The 24,354-nt window shown below is 40.2% G+C and overlaps 1 protein-coding gene across 16 annotated transcripts in view; it reads left to right on the top strand.

The window, feature by feature from the left end:
- Nucleotides 1–24,354, top strand: part of LOC103676028 (LIM domain containing preferred translocation partner in lipoma) — a 644,793-nt gene that overhangs the window by 390,743 nt on the left and 229,696 nt on the right. For all 16 annotated transcript variants that reach the window (XM_040621467.1, XM_040621465.1, XM_040621452.1 and 13 more), the window contains one exon: nt 7,192–7,881. In XM_040621467.1, the coding sequence (XP_040477401.1) occupies nt 7,192–7,881 (690 nt within the window). The remainder of the gene's footprint in view (nt 1–7,191; nt 7,882–24,354) is intronic.

Here is a 24,354-nt window from a genome sequence, read left to right as displayed (position 1 = left end):
TGTGGCTTTAGCAACCAAGCTCAGCGACTGACACATAGCAGAATTACATTTTTTTAAATTGAATAGATAACTTTGATTAATTAAATTTCTAGAGATGAAGGTATTGTGATTCCTTGGTAGTTCAAATGCATTTTGTCTCAGTACATGTTGTTAATGATTATTTTAAAATTCATTAGTCTCTTCTCTTTCATGAGAAGTTTATTTAAAATTTGGCCCCTGACTATTTCTGTAAGAGATTTGAGCCAGGATCAAGTAGAATTTGCATACACAATATAACCATCAAAATGAAAATAATCATCTCAATGCTTCTTTGAAAGATAGTAGTAGTAATAAATTCAAAAAGTAAAGTCATTGAACTATTTAGAGGAAGGGAGAGACTAATGAGATTACTGTAATTAAGCTTGCATTAAATGCATGATGGAGTTTCTTGATTGTCAAGTAATAAGAGAAATGAGCTAGCTCATATTTTGCATGTTTGTTTGTAATCTGACAAGAGAAATGAATTTTTTTTGGAGTCTGTTAGTCATTCATTTATTCAAATTCATGTATTCAAATATTTGTCAAATGCCTACTAGTGGCTATGATGTGAAAAAGCCACTGGGGAAGTAGCCGTGAATGAGAGGGACAGTCTCTAACCCTGTGAAAACAGGCAGGTACAAGTGTGACATGTGTAGAAGGAGAGGACTCAACAGTGCTCCCTCTGCCAGAGGACTCAGCAAAGGTCACTGAGCAGCTAAGCACTCAGGTTGAGATTTAAGGGGTTCTTAGGGATTAGCTCATTAGAATTCAGAGAGAGGTGGGGAACCAAATCGGTATAATCCCTGAGATGGGAGAGAGCCTGGCACATGGGCCAGGAAAGAAAGTCCGTGTCAGAGAGAGAGACAATGTGTAGCTCTCAAGGAGAGGGAGATGAGCGAGAGTCCAAGCCATTCCCCAAGCCACTGCAAACTCTTAAGCAGGAAAATAGTGTAATTAAATCTACATTTGAGAGAACGCAGTCTGTCAACAGAATGAAGGATTCATTGAAGAGGGAGCAAGAGTACCCTCCATTAGACCAGTCTGGATGCTGTTGAAGAGTTCCCGGTGATGGGTGGTGGTATCTTGGAATAGAGTCACAGCAGAGGAAATGAGGAAATGTGGAAATATTTGAGAGTTGCAGAACTCCCTATTTAGGAACTCGAATCCACAGAATTTAGTACTTGAATGGGATGTGAGGGAGAGGCTCAAGAATGACTCCTAGTGTTCTCATTTGAGCAACACCTGTGTGGATGAGAAAACCAGACAGAAAGCATGAAGGGCAGATTCAAGGAAGATGATGAAATGGTTTTTAACGTGTTGAGCCTGCCTGAAGAGCGTATGAGACATCCAAGCAGACACATGAAATAAACAGCTGAGTATCTGGGTCTGGTATTCGGAGTACTGCTAAATTCTGGAGACAGGAACTCAGGAGAATCTTCATAAAGTAGAAGGTATTTTAAATTGTATATATGGTCGTGGAAAGAGTTAATAAAGAGAGAGAGAGAAGAGAGGAGGTCCTGAGTCAGACAAAGAGGATCGTGATTCCGGGGCCGTTGGGCAGCATGTTGCCTCCTGTCACCGGTAGCAATTTGAAAGCAAGATTAGTAAAGTCCTTCTAGCAGAAACCTAGAAAGAGCCTGAATCCCTGCTGTCACTGTTGAGCAGACATGTTAGTTCTTGGCTGCCTGTTCTGGATTATCTGTGATAAAAGACAAATCTCGGTCTGTTTGAGATCATGCTAATTTGGCTTTCTAGAGCTTACGGCTTGACTTCTTTCCAACTTATAAAACATGCAAGTCAATTATTAAAACACCATAAGGTAACCATTTTAATGAAGGTATGTACAAAGTTCATGGGGAATATAACTGAAGGGCCATAGGAAAAAACCCTCAAAATCCTTAGAGCGGAGTCAAGAATGGCATTACAGAAGATGCACCATTTGATCTGAGACTTGCAGAATCAGTAAGCAACTGCCCAGATGGCTGTGTTTGAGCAGCAGGGGAGCAACGTGGTAGAGAGTTGGATGGAACAGATCAGAGACTGTAGAAGGAGGTCCTGGCTGACAGATATGAGTACAGACATAACTGTGTGGTCTATTCCAGTCTCTGCATACGCCTAAAATTGCTGGAGTGTGTGATGTGAGTGCTGGTGGAAAAAAGGAGGTGGCTGGACAGGGAGGCAGGGGCTAGACTGGAAAGTCTTTGTAAAGTGTATTTAAAAAAACAAAGAGCGCAATGTCATAGAAAGCGTTCAGCACAAGGCAGAGTCGTTTGCCAATTGAGATTGGGTTCAGATGGTCACGTTAGATGACTGTGGCATTATTGAGGAGGGGAAGTGAGAAAGAAGTGGAGTTAATTGATGGCAATAAATACAGCTCAGGGAAGTGGGGATGAGGACGAACAGTAGGGGAAAGAAAACGAGACTGGAGTCAAGTGCAAGGTTGTAAGAAATACGCGGGGCTTCCATAGAAGACATAGTAGTAGAGTAGAGTAGTGGAGGGTGTGTGTGTGTGTGTGTGTGTGTGTGTGTGTGTACAGGTGTGTCCAGGGAGTGGGTGGGCAGGGGCAAGAGGAACTGTAAGACATTATCCTGATTTGGCCATGAAGGAAGCCAAGGACCTAACCCACGCATTGAGCATGAGAGTTGCTCTCAGTGCCCCTTGTTTGTTGTTGTCTTATGGCCACAGACAGTTCTTCCTGGTAATGGGAACATCCATTCAACAGCTACTGATTATGTATTAGCCCTTCTACCCAACTAGAAACTCTCGGGGGACAGGGAGACATGCACCGCTCATCCGAGGATTTTGCCTTTCTCCTATCAACCTCACAGAGCTTTACATGTCCAAGATCCTTAGAGAATAATTAATGGAAAAATAACCACATAAAAAGACTGTGACAGAGATTCAAGTCTCAGGGGATATATATACACATATATTCATAATTTTAAAATGTGCTTGATTTTCAAAATAAAAATGTTAAATCATGATAAAACTTTAAGAATTTCTGCAAAAACAAAAAAGAAATGATATGCCAAAAATAAATACTCGGAAGTGCCAACTAATTCAGTGAGTAGAAAAGATTCACTATGTATTTAATTGAATATGTGGGCCAGGAAAATGTTGCCATAGCTTTCTTTAACTATGAAGAACATAAATAAATATGCTTTAAAATGATTCCTGTTCTTTACCCCTTCCACCTCCAATGAGGTAAAGAATGTAAAATCGCAAAGGGAAAAAATATAGCTAAATGTGCTATTTTCACTAACGTGGTTATGATATAGGAAATACTCAGAAACATGCCGGCATATACACAGCAGAATTCATAATAAAGTTGTGAGAAACCTTCTCATCCCCCAAAGAGAGTCTACTGGCGAGATATTCCTAGAAGAAAGTGGTAGCTACTGAATCTATACCCTGATGCCGTCCTTCAAGGACTCTAGGGATGTTTAAATTGTGTGTGTGTGTGTGTGTGTGTGTGTGTGTGTGTCTGGGTCTGTGTTCACCAAGAAAGAAAAAGAGAAAGAGAATTGTGTTGGAAGAAGTTGCTTCTAAGGAGTGAGGTTGACATTAAGTCTTTTTTGCTTTACTTTATCAATGTAATTGGCTTTCATTTCCAAATCTGTGACTGTGGAAGGATCTGCTCTGGGGGCAGACTTCGTTACAGCTGCGGCAGAGAGCACGCCTGTCATTAGCCCAGTTGCTCAGTCACTGTCTCCATTTATAGTTGGGTTTGTAAAGTGTTCAAAATAGGAACTCTGGGTTTCGGCTGATCTTGAGTCATCAAAGAAAAGAAAAGCTTTATTCCTTCTTATATTCATTTCCATCTATGCTGACATTTTTTAAGACTGACTGGTTGACTAGGAAAAAAAAAACTGACCTTTTTTTAGGCTCAAACTGACTCTGCCATGCTTCCTACTACAGAATGTTGGGATCTTACCTGCATATTTATTTAGGAATTTCTTCAGGCTGTATATTTTAATACCTTGCTTAAAGGGAAACTGAATCTCTTTCTCTTGGGTACTCTTGGAGCCATCTTTGTGCAGAAGTGAAAAGCTACTCTGCCGAGACAATATTACTCAGGTTGCTTAAATTACAAAAGTAAATGGTGAGGTTGTCCCCTGAAAGGCTAGTATCAAAAGGGGGCGGGAGGATAAAAGATAACTGTGTTCTACAGCCTCCTGTAACTTAGAAAATTAAATCTAGGATTACAAAATCCCCAGGAAAGTAGACAAATAGAATTTGAGACAAAGGAAATGTGGAAAAGAGAGCCGTAACAGTCAGGATCCCAACACATATGGTAGCACGCTGATTTATAAATGCAGTGTGTACACAGGCCCATTTGGGTAGAGAGAAGCCTGAAGGCACAGAGCGATAATCTCGAGCTAGCAGAGTCAGAGCTGTCATGTCCTTTAGGTTCAAGGGGACGAAGAGGCAGAGCAGTTATTTGAACCAAGAGGTGGCGAGTGTTGTAGAGGAGAGATGCTAGAGAGGACCAGTGACCTCCTTGGTTCACATCTCGGAACTTCACAGGTAGTTGACAGAAGAATTGTGGCCCAAGAATCGATCAGTGTTTTTCACCTGGAGCACTGTTGCTATCTTGGGTTTGACAGTGATGTGTTTTGCTGTCTGCTCATGCAATGATCATTGCGTCCCCTAGTCACCGTGACAAGTCATCCCCACTCATTCACAAACTTCCCTGGTCAGTAGGTGATTTCTTCTCCAGTTGAGAATCACTGTATCTCTAGGTCAACATAGATAACCAGAAAGCTGTCTTCAGAAAGCTATACGTCTGAGTCAAGAGACTTGTATATTTTGGAGGGGCAAGACAGCTGCCCCATCTCAACCCCTCATCCATGTATCAGGAAAGAGGAAATGGGCAAAGTAGGGGTGATGCTTAATTAGGAGAGTGTTAGTTTTCCCAGAGATGTTTAGCATCTATCTCATTGGTCAGAACTGTGTCCCAAAGCAACTCCTACCTACAACATAGTCAAGGGAAGTATTTTAAGTTGGGCACATTGTTGCCTTGAATAGAATTGAAATTCTTTGAGTGATGAAGAAGGGAAGTGGGCATGAAGAAGCTGTTAGCATCATCTTTCCCACAGGCTACGTACCTTCAGTATCTCGGTGTGGATGAATGACACTAGAGTAATATAAGGCTTTGCATTCTCTCTTTCTATGCATACAATAATTTGCTTGGAAATTAATAAACAACAAAATCAGGGTGTGGTCATTCATGTGTTATAGCAACAGATCTAATTATAGCAACTCAGAGTAACATGAAAACATTCTGTCACTGGCACATTTTCGGATCCCTAATAGATTAATGCCTGAGGATAGAAGTCTAAATCTCCAAGCCTTGCCCGAGCCTTTCTTTATCCCCAGCCTAATCAAGACCTCTCCTAGTTTGGCAGTGAGATCTTTTCATCTTTATGTCCTTAAACATTCTTAGCATATTCAGTAAGTGTTTCTGAACTGAATGAATGAATGCAATAGAAACCAAGCAGATAGAAAAGGAAGAGGAGTCTGCATTTGAGTTATCTTTGGCAAATCCCTCTTTGACAGGAATCTTTGGTCTAAAATTTAGCGTCTTTTTGGTTGTGCTTCTTGTGGTGTTTGTTTCTTTCAACACAGCTCTTTGCTTTACTTTTTCTGTTCCTTTGGCCCAGTCCTCTGTTCTCTTTCTCCGGTACTTCCTTCTAGCTGAATGGTGACTAAGTCTTTGGATAATTTGGTTGAGATCACATTGTTCAGTTAATTTTTGTTGTTACTGCTAGTGCTTTCAGTGTTAAATAAAAAAAAAAAAATTGCCAAAGGCAATGTCATGAACACAGCTCTTTGCTTTACTTTTTCTGTTCCTTTGGCCCAGTCCTCTGTTCTCTTTCTCCGGTACTTCCTTCTAGCTGAATGGTGACTAAGTCTTTGGATAATTTGGTTGAGATCACATTGTTCAGTTAATTTTTGTTGTTACTGCTAGTGCTTTCAGTGTTAAATAAAAAAAAAAAAATTGCCAAAGGCAATGTCATGAAGTTTTGTTTTGTGTTTTCCCCCCCTGTGTTTTCTTCACTCGGGGGGAAAACACAAAACAAAACTTCATGAATATTATATATATATAATATATATATATAATATATATATAATATTATATATATAAAGTTTTATATATATAATAATATATATTAATATAATATATATAATATATATTATTAACAAATATATATAAATCATAGAATATTATATATATATTATATATATTATTATATATATAAGGTTTTATATATATAATAATATATATAATATATATATATAAAGTTTTAACTCTTACATTTAGAGCTAAAAATTTGGGTTATTTTTTGTATATAGTATAAAGTAAGGATCCAACTTCACTATTTTCCATGTGTATATTCAGCTTTCTGCACTATTTGTTGAAAAGATTATCCTTTCCCAAACAAATGATCTGGCACCCTCATCAGAAACTAATTGTGCATGCAAGAGTTTATTTCTGCACTCCCTGGCCTATTCTTTTGGTCTGTGCATCTGTCTTGATGCCACTATCATACTGTTTGGATTATGGTGGCTTTGTAATAAGTTTTGAAATTACACAGTGTGAGATCTACATTTTGTTCTTCTTTTTCGAGATTGTTTTGGCTATTCAGAATCTCTTGAGATTCCATATGAATTTTAGGCTGATTTTTTTCTATTTTTATAAAATTGCCATTGGACTTTTGATGGGGATTGCATTAAATCTGTAGAATACTCTGGGTAGGATTAATGTCTCTACAATATTAAGTCTTCCAATCCATGAACACAGGATGTCTTTATATTTATTTATGTCTTTATTTCTGCAGGATTTTTACTTTTAGGTGTAAGTCTTTTGCCCTTTTTGGTCAGCTGTATTCTGAAGTATTTTCTTTTTCATTTTGATGTAATTGTAAACAGAATCATTTCCTTAAGTTTTTTTTTCAGATTGTTCATTGCTAGTACACAAAAATGCACGTGAATTTCGTGTTCGTTTTTGAATTCTAAGAAGGCAGGAATCATGCCTTATTTGTATCTTACAGAGTTAATACGAGATAATAATGGCAGTTACTAGTATGTGTTCATTTCTGTGTTATTATTTTTCACTAATGGTAATCTTTGTCCTTTTTATTTTTATTTTTTTCTCTTTCCCACTTTAGGGCTCTACTAGTTCGACAGCCTCTCCTCCGGTCTCCACCCCTGTCACAGGACACAAAAGAATGGTTATACCAAACCAACCCCCTCTAACAGCAACCAAAAAGTCTACATTGAAACCGCAGCCTGCACCCCAGGCTGGACCCATCCCAGTGGCACCAATTGGAACACTAAAACCCCAGCCTCCACCAGTCCCTGCCTCCTATACGACGGCATCCACCCCTTCCAGGCCTACCTTCAATGTGCAAGTGAAGTCAGCCCAGCCCAGCTCTCTTTACATGGCTGCTCCTTCATCGGGACAATTTTATAGCCCGGGCCCGGGCCCCCAGAGCTATAACACTCCACCAGTTTCTATTTCTGGGCAGTGCCCACCTCCTTCAACACGGGGGGGCATGGATTATGCCTATATTCCACCGCCAGGACTTCAGCCTGAGCCTGGGTATGGGTACGCCCCCAACCAAGGACGTTATTATGAAGCCTATTGCCCAGCGGGGCCTGGCTATGGGGGCAAAAATGACTCTGATCCGGCTTATGGTCAGCAAGGTCACCCAAATACCTGGAAGCGGGATCAAGGGTACACTCCTTCTGGAACAGGAAACCAGAACCCGGCTGGGATGTATCCAGTTGCTGGTCCCAAGAAGACCTATATCACAGATCCTGTTTCAGCACCGTGCGCACCACCACTGCAACAAAAGGTAGGGAGCTCTCCCACCTAATGACGGGGCTGAACGAGTGTGCATCTTGGCCTGCTTTCCCCAGAAAGCAGAGCCTAAGGCAAAAGGGTATGTGTTCCTTCTGTGTCGCTAGGAAGTAGAGTCCCAGGGAAGTATGAGTGAAGCAGGAAAGGGGGGGGGACCCTATGTGGGGTATGTTACTCGTCTGGCTACTGTTTAGGATCAGGTACAACCAGTTGTTCAGTGTTGGGGGTCATCTTCCAGAAGACTCTATATGAACAGATCAGGACAGTCTGGTCAGGGAGAGGAAAGGAAAGTAGTTTGTCTTCCAGCTCACGTCTCCTGTTCGTCGAAGCTTCCCTTCTGTGGGTCAGAAGCTTCCTCCCACTTGCATGTTACATTTACTTGGGTTCTGAATAGATCTGCAGTATCTCATAGCTTAGTGGGGACGGGGAGTTCCCAGGATTGTAGGGAACAGGTGTATAGGGCACACGAGGTGTGGTGCTGCCAGGTTGGGTTCAGGTGAAGTCAGTCAGAACCCCAGCCAGGGGGGTGCTTCGGGTTCTGCCTCGGGCAGAGTGAACTCAGGGCTGCTGGGACAGAACAAGTGAGCCAGAGCCCAGGAGGTGAGTGAGGTCAGGGGGATTCAAGATAACGCAGACACCTCGTCTAGTTTCCTTTGGGAAGGGGCTGCAGTATAATCTTCCTTTACTACCTCTTGTTTATCCCCGTCACTGACTGTCCAGGAAGAATCTTCCTCTCCAGGCTTTAACTATATGAGGAAATTTTTAAAAATTCTTCATAACAGTGGTTTGATTTAATTGCAAGCGTGTGTCTCTTAAGTCAGTGCGTTCAGTTACTTCCTGTGAATAGTTACGATATAATACTACGTATACCTTCTCACCTACATCTTGGGTTTTCCATGAGTACTAGAACCAACATGATGATGTTTCCTCCCACCCTGACAAGAGGAACCAAGGAGAGTTACTTGGAGGGGATGTGATGGAGAAACCAAGCTACTGTCCAGTTACTGGGTTGGAGCTGAGCCCTCCCTTTTAGTTAGAGCTGTGAGAAATCAGAAACTAGAGAGCCCTTGACTAGCGGAAAATTAAATGGTAATTGTTGAGATGGATTATGGAAGAGAGAGAGAGAGAGAGAGAGAGAGTGTGTGTGTGTGTGTGTGTGTGTGTGTGTGTAATCCTTTACCCATTTGAGATTGTCAGTTTCCAGACATACCTATTCACATTTTCAACATTATAACAAAAATTTGTCAGGTCCTTGCTCTCCAGGTTAGGTGTTTACTAAAGCACGATTCTCACATGAAAGTATCTGCTTTATTAATTATGTTCCAGAAGAATTTTAAGTTCTTTAGAGGAAAAGAACCCTTTCCAGTGGGGCCTGTGTGTAGCTGGAGGCAATTGTTAGCTTTATGAATGCTCATTACATGAAAGTGGACCAGCCATGGTCATTCTCCGACATAAAGATTCCAAGTTAAGATGTTACATGTTTTTGAAACATTACTCTTGGAAGCCTGTCTTTTCAAAATCTCTCCACGCAAAGAAATTTTATTGATGGTTTTTTGTTTTGTTTTGTTTTTAAATAAAGTTGATCCAGAATAGCCAAGCTGGATAGGCTTCTCCTTCATTAACATTACAGTTTTCGAGGAAGAGTTTTTCCAGGAGGGCCCAAAAACAACCAGGTTAGAAAAAAGGGGGGTTGTTTAACTTCACCTCACTTTGGTATAAGTGAGACAAATTCTCCTGTGAAAGATTAACAGTTCAGGTTGGGAAAATTGCCATCCACATTTAAGCTCAGATAGGCATGCAGTTTTGCCCTGTTAGATCAGCTGGAGGGATGTTCCTGTGGGAAGGAGACGGGCCCTGTGTTGTTTAAGGATGCCGTCACCACACCTGGGGAAACAGACATAAGCCAGAGGAAAAGTATGTCTAGGTGGAGGGAATCATCTGGTGAGAAGGTCTGAGCCAGTTTACCCATCCTGTCATGGGGCACCACAGATAGTCCCTCTTCAACATTTTGAACCAATCCAATGTTGTAGGGGAAAAAAAATCAGCACCCATTGCAAGAGCTGGACCTACGATGTCAGGTCCAGCCACATGACTAACATTTGGTCTGCCCTCACCCATCCAGTCAGGGTGCCAGAATCAGCTTTGATGAACCACTCACCAGAAAGCACAAAACTTCATTTTCCTTCTTAGTGGCGTAAGGTAATGATTCAAGATGATCTATGTTATTGTGGATTCTGGGTATCAGTGGATTTCATATCATTTAGATTTTTTTTGAAATATTTATTTATAACCATATCATGCATTTTATCATCATATTGTGCATTTTGAACATAAAAATTAAATTGTGTGTTTTTGCTGCCATTATAAAGGAGAGTGGTTAGAGGTTGCCCCGTAGCCATCTGTCTGTGTTTTGGGAAAGGGGAAGGAGGTCAATGAAGCTACAGACATGTCCTGTGTGTGCTGTGGGGGCACTGGTGACTGAAGGGGTGGGCTTTCTACAGTTGGTCTTTGAACACAACACTGCTGTATTCAACTGCACCTGTGCACAGAGGACCTTATTGTCCCAGTATTGACTCTTCTTGGCTTAGTGATGTGACTGCTGGCTTGAGAAACGAGCTCCTAATTCTAGTCCCAGTTCCTCCCTTGACATTCCTCTTTCAGCTTGGGGAAAGCCTCTAGACCTCTTTATGTCACGCTTCCAGCTTCAGTAAAGTGGAACATCATCTTCGCTAATTAATTAATGATTGCAGAGGGCTTGGAAATTTCCAAGGGCTGAATCATTGCCAAGTGAGGACTACTCAGGTTTTTCACTAGCCTTCATTTATTTCCAGTTGTTGTAGCCACCGGTGGAAAACGTACCTTCATACCTTAAGACAATTATCTTTTGTTACATTGAGAAGTTCGGAGGAATTTGACATTGGACCCATTAAGGAAAAAGTGGTGGTGGTTGTGTTTAATGAAGGAAATAAATTTCCCCTATATTTGAGATGAGCTGCTTTAATTTTCCTACAATATAAAAGAAGAGGGGAAAGGATAGAAGGGGGAAAAAAAGGAGAAGAAAGACAAGAAGAAAAGAGTGAAGAAAGGAAGGAGGCAGCCCGCGAACCTGCAAAGTGCGGGGGATCCTGATTATATTTATGTTCCCATAATGTGCTGAGCACTGAATTTGCATGCTACAGGAGACCATAATGTGTTTCCTGGGCCATCTGAGCCTAGTTCCTTGAAAAATATTGTTATAAGCAAGTCTTTATAAGAAAGAAGTATTCCTTTCCCACTGGAAATCCTCTTAAAGACACAGTGGAGTCTTCTCTTTTGGCTTTTTTCTGGAAGCTCCTGTCTGCTAGCGGCTGTGCAGTTAAAGAACTCTTGTCCTGTGCATTATCTGCACATGCCCGTGAGGCGGGCTGTGCCTTTTCTCCAGTGTCCAGATAAGGCGAGTCAGCCTGAACGCGCCAGAGCCAGGACCTGGAGACCAGTCATCGCCCTTGGGTGCACAGTGACCCAAGGGCAAGTCAGCTTCAATACCCACTTCCTTATCCCAAACCTCATCTGTGTCAGCCTCTGCTTTATTAAAGACAGATGGTCTTTGCCCTGTAGTGTGTGAAAGACACTGTTTCTGTGCATCCCAGGGAAACTGGGGGCCCACCTAGTGTGGTTAAATTCTAAAATCAGCTACTGTTAACATCTTCTTGAAAACCCCTTCATGGTGGTGAGAGTGTGGAGATCAGCAAGCTACTTTTCGATAAATCCAACACAAAGTTGTTTTGTTTTGTTTTGTTTTGTTTTGTTTTGTTCTAATCCAGAGTTAGAACAGCTCTCTGCTCTTCATTTCGCTGGTGAATCTGGGGGATATGGAATGGTATAGAGACGAGAGTGAAGGCAGTGGACTTTTGGGGTCAGTGTTAAAGGGTCCTGAGACCTGTAATTTGTAATGATTCAGAAAATATTTGAGAATGGTGTTATCGTCGTATTTCACACATTCAAATAGTATCAAAATGTAGAACTTTTTCTCATTGTGGAAAGGAGGTGGGTGCACATATTGGGTAAACTGCAAGGAAATGGTAGTATTTTGGAGACAGCTTTCTTTATGGTAATCCTTGTACTGAATAGCTCTCAATTCTAGGATCAGAAAAGCACAAAAGAAGAGATGGTTAGGGTGGGGAGAGGGATGGATGCAGAGAGTTGCCTCAGGTCAGGTGCTGATACCTAGGCACATGGGAAGGTGAGGATGGAAGAGAGTGCTGGATGAGGCCAGTGACAAGAACTTTAGTTATGCCCCTTTGTACAAGGTTTTTCAGTTTCCAGAGTACTTTCTGGACCCCACAGAATCCACAAGGGTGCAAAAGCTCAAGACTGAGAGCCCCTCCCTACAGATCATATGTCAGATTCATGGGACAACCACAATTCCGACATGGGTCTTCTGAATACTGTCCTCATGCTTTCCCCCCCAGTAAGCCAGGCATGTTGGCATGCTTTGGTGTGTGGATGGTGGGAAGCACCACGGCAGCATCGACAGCCACTGGACGTGGCTCCACCGTGGCGCTCCTTGCTGGCAGACATGTAAGCAGGCTTAGGCACTTGTGGTTCAGTGCCATGAGATCAAGTCATAGAGGGGAAGAACCCTTTTCATCCCTGCTGTGCCTCCAGACTCGGGGCCCTGGGGCTAGACTTCCTCTTCCCCATCACCCATGTACAACTTACCCTGTCGTTTCTACCTCACAATGTTGCAAATCTGGTTTCTTATCTAAATCCCCTTGGTGCTATCCCAGTTCAGGTGTCCTATATTCTCACGTGAGTTATGGAAATGGCCTCTTAATGGGTGTCTCCACCTGTAGTCTCTGCCCCCACCTGTAGTCTCTGCCCACACCCGTCCTTCCTACATATGTGAACAGATCAGTCTTCCTACCTGACAGCTCTGCCCTTGTCACTAATTGCCTTAAAAACAACAACAACAACAACAACAAAACCAAAAAAACAACCTTCAAAAATTCCCAACCAGTTATGGAATGAATTGAATCCCCAGCCTGGATTTCCAGGTTCATCTCCCCCCTTGAAACCTCCATCCTTCCAGCTGAGAACTTATATTCGTAGTTATTTCTCATCTTTGTAACTTTCCTCATGGAACTCCTTCCTGCAAGGCCTTCTCAGACTTTCCCTCAAATAAATAAAGTATTTGTACATCTAATGTGACCTATGAAGATCAAGCTAACGTGTTATCTGTCTTGTGATGTCTTCTCTTTATAATATCAAGTTGTGTGTTATTTCACCCTTTCCTTTGGAAGATTCCACACTCTTCCTATACTAGGGTCTTGTGTACCGATCTTCCACCAGCCTATGCCCCAGCATATATTGGACTGTACAATTTAGGGGATAGAGATGGTATCTGAACAACCCTGTCTCCTCCAGAGTAACTAACAAAGCACATAATACATTCTTGTATAATAAAGATGCTTGAAGAAACATCCCATATCCTGCTAAAAATCAGGAGAAACCCTGCTTTAGAACTTAGTAGGTTATTCAGCAAAATGCCAAAACCCAAACCTACAGCACCAAGTCCTATTAGGTGACTTCAGGAACACAAGCATTGTCACATCAGCAACTCAGTATCCAAAGGAGCTAGCTAATTTCTCACGTTCACCATTGTGCTAACATTTTACATTCCTTCTGGAAAATGCATGTGTGTATGTATGCTGTTATGTACACATTCTTTTTTTATTTCCCCACTTGCCAAATGTTCATGGAATTTGTTGATTCATATTCTTTAGTCAACCTTTTGAGGTTTAATTTACATACAATAAAATGTGTCTATTTTAAATGCATATAACCGTGAGCCTCTGACATAGGTATGCACCTGTGTAACCACCCCCGCAATCTCAAGAACATGTCAGCTACCCCACAGAGCTCCGTCAGGTCCTGCTGCTTTCAGTCCCCCTTACCCTCAGCCCCAGGCACCCGTTCTGCTTTCCAACATAGGTTATTGTTCTCCTCTCCAGAATTCCGTGTAAATGGAATCATATCATAGTATGCACTCCTGTGTCAGAGCTGCGTTTACTCGCTCTGACTTTTTTTGAGATCCATTTATGTTGTACCTATCAGTAGTCATTCATTTTGGTTGCTAAGCAGTGTTCCATGGTATGGGTAGACTGCATTTTCCTTATCCATTAACTTCTTCGGGCACATTTTTAATTTCATTTTGAATTATGAATAAGGCTACTATGAACATCCACGTGCCAGTTTTCATATGGGCATAGTTTTTATTCCACTTGTAAAATACCTCTCAGAGGTGTTTCTGAGTCATATGGTTAACCATTTAACTGCTTAAGAAACTGCCAAACTTTTTGTAAATGCACCATTCGACATTCTCACCAGCAACATATGAGAGGTCCAGTTGGTCCTCAGTCTTGGCAACACTCGCTATTGTCAGTCTTCTTAATTTTAGCTATTTCCATACTATATAGATGCATTGAATTATGGTTTATATTTACATTTCCCTTTTGACTAATGATGGGGAATGTTTATTATTTGTGCACTTATTGGCCATCATTGGTCTTCTTTTGTGAAGTGTCATCAAATTCTTGGCCCATTTTTTAATTGAATTCTTGATTCTTATTGAGAGTTTAAGGGTACCTTGTATATTCTGAGTATGAGTCCCTAGGTATATGCATTGCCAATATTTCTTCCTGGTCTTTGACTTGACTTTTCATTTCCTTAAATTTTTAATTTTGATCAAGTTCAATTTATCACGTTTATCCTTCTATAGTTTGTTTTTTTCCATAGATATTTTTGCCTCTTCATGGTTACAAAGACTGTATTCTTGCTTTTTTTGGATATTTACAGGTAAATTTAGGGCTATAATTACCTAGACACATTTGACAAAAAAGAAGTTGGCCATCTGTGTGCAGATCTATGTGGACTCTCTCTTCCATTCCACTAATTTATATATCTTTTAGCCAATGCCACACTACCTTCATCACTGACTTTTATAGTAGATTTTGAAATCAGGCTGTGCAAATTTTCTTTCTTTGTTCTTTCGAAAGTGTTTTGATTATTCTAAGTCTTTTCCGTTTCCATATAAATTTATTTATTTATTTATTTTTGAAGATCAAATTTCTTTTATTTATTTTTTTATAATAATATTTTTTATTGTATTATGTTAGTCACCATACAGTACATCCCTGGTTTTTGATGTAAAGTTCGATGATTCATTAGTTGCGTATAACACCCAGTGCACCATGCAATACGTGCCCTCCTTACTACCCATCACCAGCCTATATAAATTTAGCATCATCAACTTGTCAGTTTCCACAAATAGCCTGCCGTGATTTTGATTCAGATTTTGTTGAATCTGTGGATCAATTTGAAAAGAGCTTATGTTGTAACAATGTTGTCTTCCAACCCATGAACATGGTATACTTCTCATTTGATTTTTATTTTTATTAATTTCTTTCAACATTGTATTGTAGTTTTACACATATTTTGTTAAGTTATCCCTAAGCATCTCACATTTTGAATGCTATTGTAAATGGTATTTTTAAAAAAATTTCAGTTTGTAATTGTTGGCTGTTAGTATATAGATATTTTTTCTATTGACCTTGAATCATATGACATTGTTAAATTTAGTAGTTTAATGAGCTTGTTTAAGACTCCTTTGGCTTTTCTACCTGATCATTTCACCAGCAATAAATTGTTGATTCAGTTGTTTATTTCCTTCATGGATAAGACTCTATCAATCAAATTCCTATATTTGGAAGATGTGCCCTTTGGATTGAAGAAAAAAGTTTTTCACAAAATTGAAGAATGGAAATTGGAAAAAATAATAAACCATTCGCTTTTCTAGACTAACCTACTGAAACTGTCAGACATAGAAGTCGCCTTCAGAATTATTAGATCATAATTCCTTAAATTTACAGATAAGAAAACAGAGGCCTGAAATGTTACAGTGATTTGAAGAGTTAGTTATACAACTAGTAAGTGGCACATTTCAGTGAAAACTGATGTTTTTGTTTTTGTTTTTTTTATACCACAGTTCCTCTGCATTGGCTCAAGACAGGTGAGATCAGAAGTATAAAGGAGATTTAAAAGGTGTGATAATTATTGCCAAAAGGAGCTTACACTTAGCCTTAGACCTCCCCATCAGTTTTTTTATAATAATATTTTTTACTATATTATATTAGTCACCATACAGTACATCCCTAGTTTTTGATGTAAAGTTCCATGATTCATTACTTGCATATAACACCCAGTGCACCATGCAATACGTGCCCTCCTTAATACCCATCACCAGCCTATCCCATTCACCACCCCCCCGCCCCGAAGCCCTCAGTTTGTTTCCCAGAGTCCATAGTCTCTCATGGTTCACTCCCCCTTCTGTCATCAGTTTTATATGTTCTCTAATCACAGAAAATTGCTACCATTTCAGTGTTTTTTGTTTTGTCTCATACGTAGCTGTTCCTCCTGTGGAAAGACTTGTTCTTAGGATCTATATGATTTTGACTCAGTCCATAATTTCTTCTTCCCCTGACTCTAAAATTTATCATCAGAATGGATGTCCTCGTACACTAAGAGATGTCTCTGAATATTATTCATTTTGCTAATGCTATTTCTTCACAGTTTTAGATGTTTAGAAATATCCCAGGTCCCTAATCTTTGTAGAAAATTAAATAAATCACTTTAAACAAATGATTCTAACAATATGATTTTTTTTGCATTTAAAGAGCTAAGAGAACTCACTTCAGTTTGCCAGTGTTTCATCTTTGTTCTGTTTCAGCTCTGTAATAAAAGAACTACCCAAATAAATTTTGATGTCCCTCTAGAAATCTCTTTTTTTTTTTTCATGGTTAGCTGCAAATACTCATACTGTCCTGTCTCAGAGGAGAGACTATAGTTATTCTCTTCCCCAGCAAACAAAATAGGTTGTCCATTATGGATGTATAATGATTAGTGGTGAAAATACATACTTTTAAAGATTTTACACACAGAGTATTACATTAGAGTATTAGGAAATATTCCCATAGTGAAATTCAAATAGTTGACTTTCCAAAAGTGCCAATGCCCAATAATAAAGATTTACTTACTATTTTAGTTCTTTGATTTTCTGGAATACGGAAAACTCAGCTTTTAGATACAGTCTTGGCAAATAATATGGTGTTTGCTCCATTTTATCCTTGGAATTCAGTGAATGTTCTTCAGAAAATAAATTTGGTTTACTTCAGAAGGTTACTTACTTAAAATATCATTTTGAAATATGTAATAATAACATGTAACATTTTTATAACCCCTTATAAAATTTTACCAAAAGCTTTCATACATGCAGAAAACTCTTTATCATGGCCAGGGACAACTTGCCTGCTATCCCACTAATACCTAATGTCAGCGATAGGGTGAGAATTTGGGTCTTCTGACTGCTAGCCCAGAATTCTTCATTCCATAGCACTTGCCTCCATTTAGCTCATAGCAGTTATTCCAATATCAAATATCCCTTGGACCCAGAAGTCTGGAGAATAGAACTTTAGAGTTGTATTTCTGAGACATAACATATTTAACATTATTTGAACCTCAAGATTCAGTCAATACTATATCAAGATTTAAGCAGTTGAAACTACACCCTAATCTAAGTTCAAGGTAAAAGATACCCTTTTATTCAGTCTTCATAAATATTTAGTGTATTTATATCTCCTCAACCGTAGACACCGTGTTTATTTTTGACGTACCTATAGGGATTATTGTGAAAAATATAGACTAAGAGGGTGTAGGAATGCTGGTTGTATTCTTTTTGGATATGTTAGATATTACTTGTTTTTCATGGTTCATACTTTCCATCTTTAACAAAAAATTGGATAGTTACTGTAAAAATATTCCTAATTTTTTACCAGAGGAAATCCAGTTTAATCCTGCTATCCATCCCACTCAAAAGATAGAAAGTATTAATTAAGCAGGCTCTGTAGGAGAGAACTGGTGCTAGTGATCCCTGCAGAAGCAGGGAAATTTCTGGTGACTAGCAGAGACCTGGAAAAGAGTTCAGAAAAGCAGGCTGGGGAATATGGACCAGGATGCAGCAAACTGCAGCCCATGGGCCGAATCTCACACGCCACCTGATTTTGTAGATCGTGTTTTATTGAAATACAGCCATGCCCACTTATTTATGTGTTACCTATGACTGCTTTCCAACTACAGTGGTAGAGTTGAGAGTTGCAACAGAGGGTGTATGGTCTTCAAAGCCCAAAAGATTCACTGTATGTTACTTTACAGAAGAAGTTTACTGACATCTTATCAAAATATGGAAGCACTTTGCAAAATTTAGATTCCCATTAAAACTTCTTGAATATTTCTCAACTATTCTTTCTTACCCAGTAGATCGAGGATCTTGCGCTGGAGGTTGTTGCAATGGTCGGTGGTAATTTTGGGGAAGGAAAGAATTAAATATCAAAACCAAAAGTCCTACTACTTCGCAGAATGGATTCTGTATCCCTCCTGGTAAACTTCTATTGGGACTTCGGGATCTGTCTCCGATATTAAATCTTGGAGAAGTTTGACCATTCATTCACCCAGTCCCCACATATTTTTGTTATTTCTCTGAATTTTCTCATAACATTTTTCTTGTTGTTTCACCATAACATGCATCTTAGTAGATATCTTAAGTACATAATACCTTTGGGGCTCCTGTGTGGCTTAGCCCATTAAGCGGCTGACTCAATTTCAGCTCAGATCCTGATCTTGGGATGCTGGGATTCAGCCCTGTGTTTGGCTCCACACTTAGGGGGGGAGTCTGCTTGAGGATTGTCTCCCTCTCCCTCAGCTCCTCCTCTGCTCCTGCATTCTCTCTCTTTCTCTGAAATAAATAAATAAATAAATACTTTATTGAAATAGAATTCACATAGTAGAATTAACCCACTTAAAACGTACAGTTCAATCCATTGTTTTTAGTGTATTCACGAAGTTGTGTGACCAGCATCACAATCTCTCACCCCAGAAAGAAAACTCATTAACACTCACTCCCCATTTTCTTCAGATCCTCCAGACCTAAGTAGCTGCTAATACTTGCTGTGTCTATAGATTTGCCTACTTCTGGACGTTTGGATTCAAACAATATATAGTCTTTGGTGACTGTTGTTAGCGTAGTATTTTCAAGTTCCATTCATGTTGTAGGACATCTGAGTACTTGATTCCTTATTATTGCTAAATACTGTGCCATTGTACAGACATACATTCTGTTTATCCTTTCATCAGTTGATGGACACTTGGATTTTGTTTTCCTTGGCTATTATGCATAATGAGTAAACACTATCAGTATTTGAGTACAGGTTTTTCTCTGAGCATATGTTTTCAGCTCTGTTAGTATATACGTGGTGTTGGAATTGCTGCGTTATATGGTGACTTCATGTTTCACCTTCTGTGAAGCTACTGGGCTGCTTGCTGAAGGGGTTATGCCGTTCTACACTCCCACCAGCCGCGCATGAGCGCTCTCATGTCTCCACATCTCCGTATCCCATTGGATTTTAATCGCATTATACGTCTGTCTCTTCAAGTAGACATTTCTGTTCTTCAGGCTTGTGACATGTGCATATTTCGGTTTTGTTTCTTGTATACCTAACGTAGTACAAGGCGTGTAACAGGAACTCATGAATTCATGAATCGATCAGTCTATCAGTAAGGGAAAGAACATCAGTTACTAAATTGACATGGATTTGCATACAGTTCCTATTACTGAGAATTGTTAATGTGGTTTGTTTTTAATAGGAGTGTTCTTATTGGTGTTCTGTTTTTTGTTTTTGTTTTTTTTTAAGTCTAGCTGTGTTCCCAGTCTCATCTAGGCTTTAGATCCTGGCTTGTATCGCCAGTGGAGTAATCTTCATTTACACGTACTCTGATTTAGTCAGTGAGGTTAATTTCCCAGCCTAAATCGTAATAGTGTTTTTCTCTTGCTGTGGTCAACTTGAGCTGCTCTCGTCTCTGTCCCTTACAGCGCAGTGTATGCATAGTGAAGCTTTTGTCATCGCTGACGGGATAGCACCTCACTCAAGCCTGCTTCTCCCACACACGGCTATTGACCTCTTCAGTCATGATGGTTCTGTTCTTCCAGGTGCTCAGGCCTAACACCTGAAGTTGTTTTGACCCTTCTTCTCTCGCACAGCACATGCTTTCATCTCCCCCTTGAAAGTATATCTAAAATGTAACCCTTCTCACCACCTCTTCCTCCTGTTCCCTGGTGGAAGCCCGGTCCCGCCTTGTCTGAGTTATTGCGATGGCCACCTACTGCTCTGTCTTCTCCACCTGGTCCCACTTCAGCCTGTTCTCCACATAGAGTGATCCTTGAAAGTCATATTATTTCACTTTCCTGCTCAAAACTCACAGCGGCTTGCCATCTCCACACCTTCCCCTTGAGAAAAGTAGGCACAGGGCTTGCAAGGCCCAACTCTGTTTGCCCCCCGTTAACTTTCTGACTTTATCTACCCCACCCGCCTTCCCCCTGCTCCAGCCACACTCCATGCAGGCACACTCCTGTTTCAGGGCCCTTGTTTTGCTGACCTTCTGCCTGGAATGCTTTTCTGCAGATCTCCACATGGCTCGTTCTCTTACATCCTGCAGGACTTTATTGAAATATGCTGCTGTGCTGGCGAAGTCTTCCCTGACTACCCTACCAAAAATAGCTCCCCTGCCCTAAGATGCTCTTATCTACCTTCACTTCCCCCTGTAACATTTATCACCATCTAACCTGAATATTTTCATCATTTGTTCTTTGTTTCTCTCCCTCTAGAATATGTCATAATAGCAAAGATGTTTGTCCTTTTTTGTTCACTGCTCTATAGTGACCATCGACTGACAAGCAGTAAATCCTTGGAAAAGATGCCTTACAAGTGAATGAGTGAATTCTGGGCACAGAATCATTCTCTCTGATAACTTTTTATCCAGATAGCTATTATGTGGAAAAGGCACAAAGCTCTGAGGTCCTCCGATGTGTGACACCCAAAATTTTATACTCCCCACTCCCCACTCTCCCCAAGTCTCCTGGCCCTCCTTTCCACACCATGCGCTATTTTGATGATGTTTACATAGTAGAAAGACTTTGGAACTTGCAATCAAATCTGAGTTTGAGTTTCAGACCACAAGGAGAGTTGTATGTGCTGACGGATGTGGGAGGTGCTTTTTGACTGTAAAATTCCATTCCTATATAAAAGATGATTATAATATTTGGAAGGGCTTAGGCTGCAGGCGGGGGACTAAAACTCTTAAGTGACAGCTGGTACTGTTAAGTATTTTAAAGCTGTATATGGGTTAATAGTTGCTCATGTTGACCGAGCATTTATGTTGGGTACTGTGCTAAGCACTTTCCATGAATTAACACACCCAGTCGTCTCAGTAACACTTACTCACAGTTTTAAAAAAGTGTTATTCTGTTTTGCTGATAAAAACTGAATCTTGAAGAGATTAAGTAGTTCTCCTAATCCAGAAGCTTTCATGAATATATACAGTTAGGTGTTAAAGCAGGAGAAATCAGTTTTACTGGAGGGTGACACATGGCTTCATTTGATCATTTGTTCTTTTTATTAAACACTATTTATTGCCCATTTTGTGGTGCCGGGGTTAGAGTCAGAAACAGAATGAGATTGCTTCCCTCTTCAAGCTTATATTCTAATCGTTTTTGTTTGTTTTTTGTTTTTCCAGTGTGGAGAGAATAAGACATAATTTAGGCTGTGATACTTGCTCAGTATAAAATAAAAAGAAGGACTTTAATATTGGGGTAGAGAGTGATTTAAGTAGGCAACTGAGGAAAGTCATTAAAGGGGTGACATTTGAGCTGAACCCTGAATGGTGTAGAGGGGCAAGGTCTTCTAAGATCTGGATGAAGAACATTCCAGACAGAGGACAGCAAGGATGAGTCCTCTGACTTGGAACTGACAAAAATAGAAAGCCAGGGTGGCTGGAACAGTCGGTGGAAGAGAATGGGACACATTGAGGTGGGAGAGGTAAGTAGGGTCCAGATCTTATGGACCACAGTAAGGAATTTGTCTTTATTCTAAGTGAAATGAAAATCCACTGGAATATTTTTATAGGGGAGTGATAGGGTTTGCTTTTGTTTTAAGGTAATCCCAGCCACTGTGTAAGACCAGAGTGGATGTAGGAGGCTTTGTTAGGCTCTGGTGCGTGTGTAGTTTCCTTTAAAACTATTGAAAAGGCGGGCTTATGAACGTTCTCATTTGTAAATAGAAGAGCTTTTATATTAAGAAACATGAAAGTATGGGCCACTTTATTGGTATGGAGTTTGTATCTCCCAGTTCTGTAGTTGTGTCCTGAAGCCGACTGCCAGCCTCCAGCTCCAGGGGCAGTGGAGGGGTACGGTTATTGAATGAGAAGTGAATACAAAAGACACACCACTCACTCTTTCAAGTGTCAGGGGAAGTTTTATGCAAGCAATGAAATGTCAGGCAGGCAGTAATGGAAGCGGTAATAGTTCGAGATGTATGAGTTTGGGGGCTGAACTGAAGTTGTATGAGTTTGGGAGATAAACTTCAAATTTTAATGACTTAGCCAAAAAAGACATAGTCTGACACCACTACGTTTTTTAATGGCACTGGAGCAGTTAAAAACTGAATCTTCTAAAGTCAGGGACAGGGTAGGCATAGGGGAGGGACGAAGGTCTTACCTACTTCTGTTTCAGAGCCAGGGTCAGCACGCTCACAGGAGCGTTCCTCGAAGCAGCCAGGGATCCGTCTGGTCTCCTTATCTGGTCTCCCTTCCCCAGCCCTTCCTCCACTACTGTGGCAATGTAACCATCAACACCAAATAATGACATCAGTTCTTTGAGACTTCCTGTTCACACCAAGTGTTGTTCACCTCGACATGTGCTTCTTATCAACTGGCTCTACCCTTTTCAGGTTATCCCTTTGTCTTGAAATAACTTCTGTAATACTTTGCATGCTCCATAATGGTCTTTGTGTAAATGGCCCAAAGTGTGTATCAGTCGAAGTCTGCTTTCCTAGCCCTAGTACTGGGACATCTTAAGGGTTTTCTGAACAGCTCATGAGCTGTTTACAAGGTAATTCTGTCTAGACAGGCATATATATAGTTTAGCCACATCGTTTATTCCATGAGTACCGCAAAGCATATATGAGTTATGTAGTAACGTTTTTCAGAAAAAGTGTTGATGAACTATGTGGGTCTTAGTTATAATTACTAATGCTAATACATAGCTGCATAGACCATGAGAGACTATGGACTCTGGGAAACAAACTGAGGGCTTCGGGGGCGGGGGGCGGAATGGGATAGGTTGCTGATGGATATTAAGGAGGGCACGTATTACATGGTGCACTGGGTGTTATATGCAAGTAATAAATCATGGAACTTTAAAAAAGAACTATTTTCTTAAAATTTTACTTTCAGTAAATAACACATACCATCTAGATGCCATTTTTCTCAATGCTAAAGGACATACAGAAATCAACTAAAACTTAGCTCATCCTCAAAGAGCTTAAAATCTAATAGGAAAGATCAGATATTTATTACTGGTGACACAGGCCTCTGACCACTGTTAACTTCTTATTCATCAGTGTGAAGTATTATTTAAAAAAATAGAGCTGATATCCCTACTTTAAATTTTAGAGAATAGAGCATTCCCCCCCATGATCAGGTATATATGGACCAAGAGCCCTTGTGAAACAAAAATTGTTAAAGTGCTAAAAGAAAGGCTCTGAAGAAGTTCTAGTGGAGGTAGAAAGAGTGGATCAGTTTTGCAAGACTTCATGTAGGCTGTGACCTCTATTAGTCTTGAATCAATGAAGATGGGGAGTGGGGAAAGGAGACAAGATTAGATTGTGTAATTGCCAAGAACCTCTAAAAGCTGGGGAATCAAAAGATCTTCCTTAACTTAGATTAATTTCAATATTAATTGAGCGCCTTTCTGATTCTCCACATTTATAGCCATCTGCCTCTAAAAATAAGATCAATTTCAAAGCTGGCTCACCACTTATATCTTTGCATGTGTTAGCATAAAGACAAGCATGCATAATGAAGACCCTAACATAACTTTATGTTATTGACCAAAGTTAGTAGGTAAATAACATCTAACCCAATGTTATACTTTCTTAGTAGTGAATTTTAATGACTTGGAGCCCATGTCTCCTTAGGAAGCAATTTTAAGCCACTTGGGGACCTTCTTGTTTAGAACAGCATTGAGGGGCACCTGGGTGGCTCAGTCAGTTAAGCGTCTGCCTTCAGCTCAGGTCATGATCCCAGAGTCCTGGGATCGAGTCCCACATCAGGCCCCCTGCTCAGCGGGCAACCTGCTTCTCCCTCTGCCTGCTCCTTCCCCTGCTTGTGCTCTCATTTGCTCTCTCTCTCTCTCTGACAAATAAATAAATAAAATATTTTTAAAAAAATAAAACACTAGTAGTAAAATGTTCATGCATTTTGAAGTTTTAAACCCTGCTCTTAAGTGTGAATGCTAGAAATCACCCAAGTTAAATCATCATTT

The sequence above is a fragment of the Ursus maritimus genome, unplaced genomic scaffold (genome assembly GCF_017311325.1).
Source record: "Ursus maritimus isolate PB19 unplaced genomic scaffold, ASM1731132v1 scaffold_4, whole genome shotgun sequence".
Taxonomy (NCBI): Eukaryota; Metazoa; Chordata; class Mammalia; order Carnivora; family Ursidae; genus Ursus; species Ursus maritimus.
Note: the sequence above shows the minus strand (reverse complement) of the source record. Positions and strands in the feature narration are given on the sequence as shown.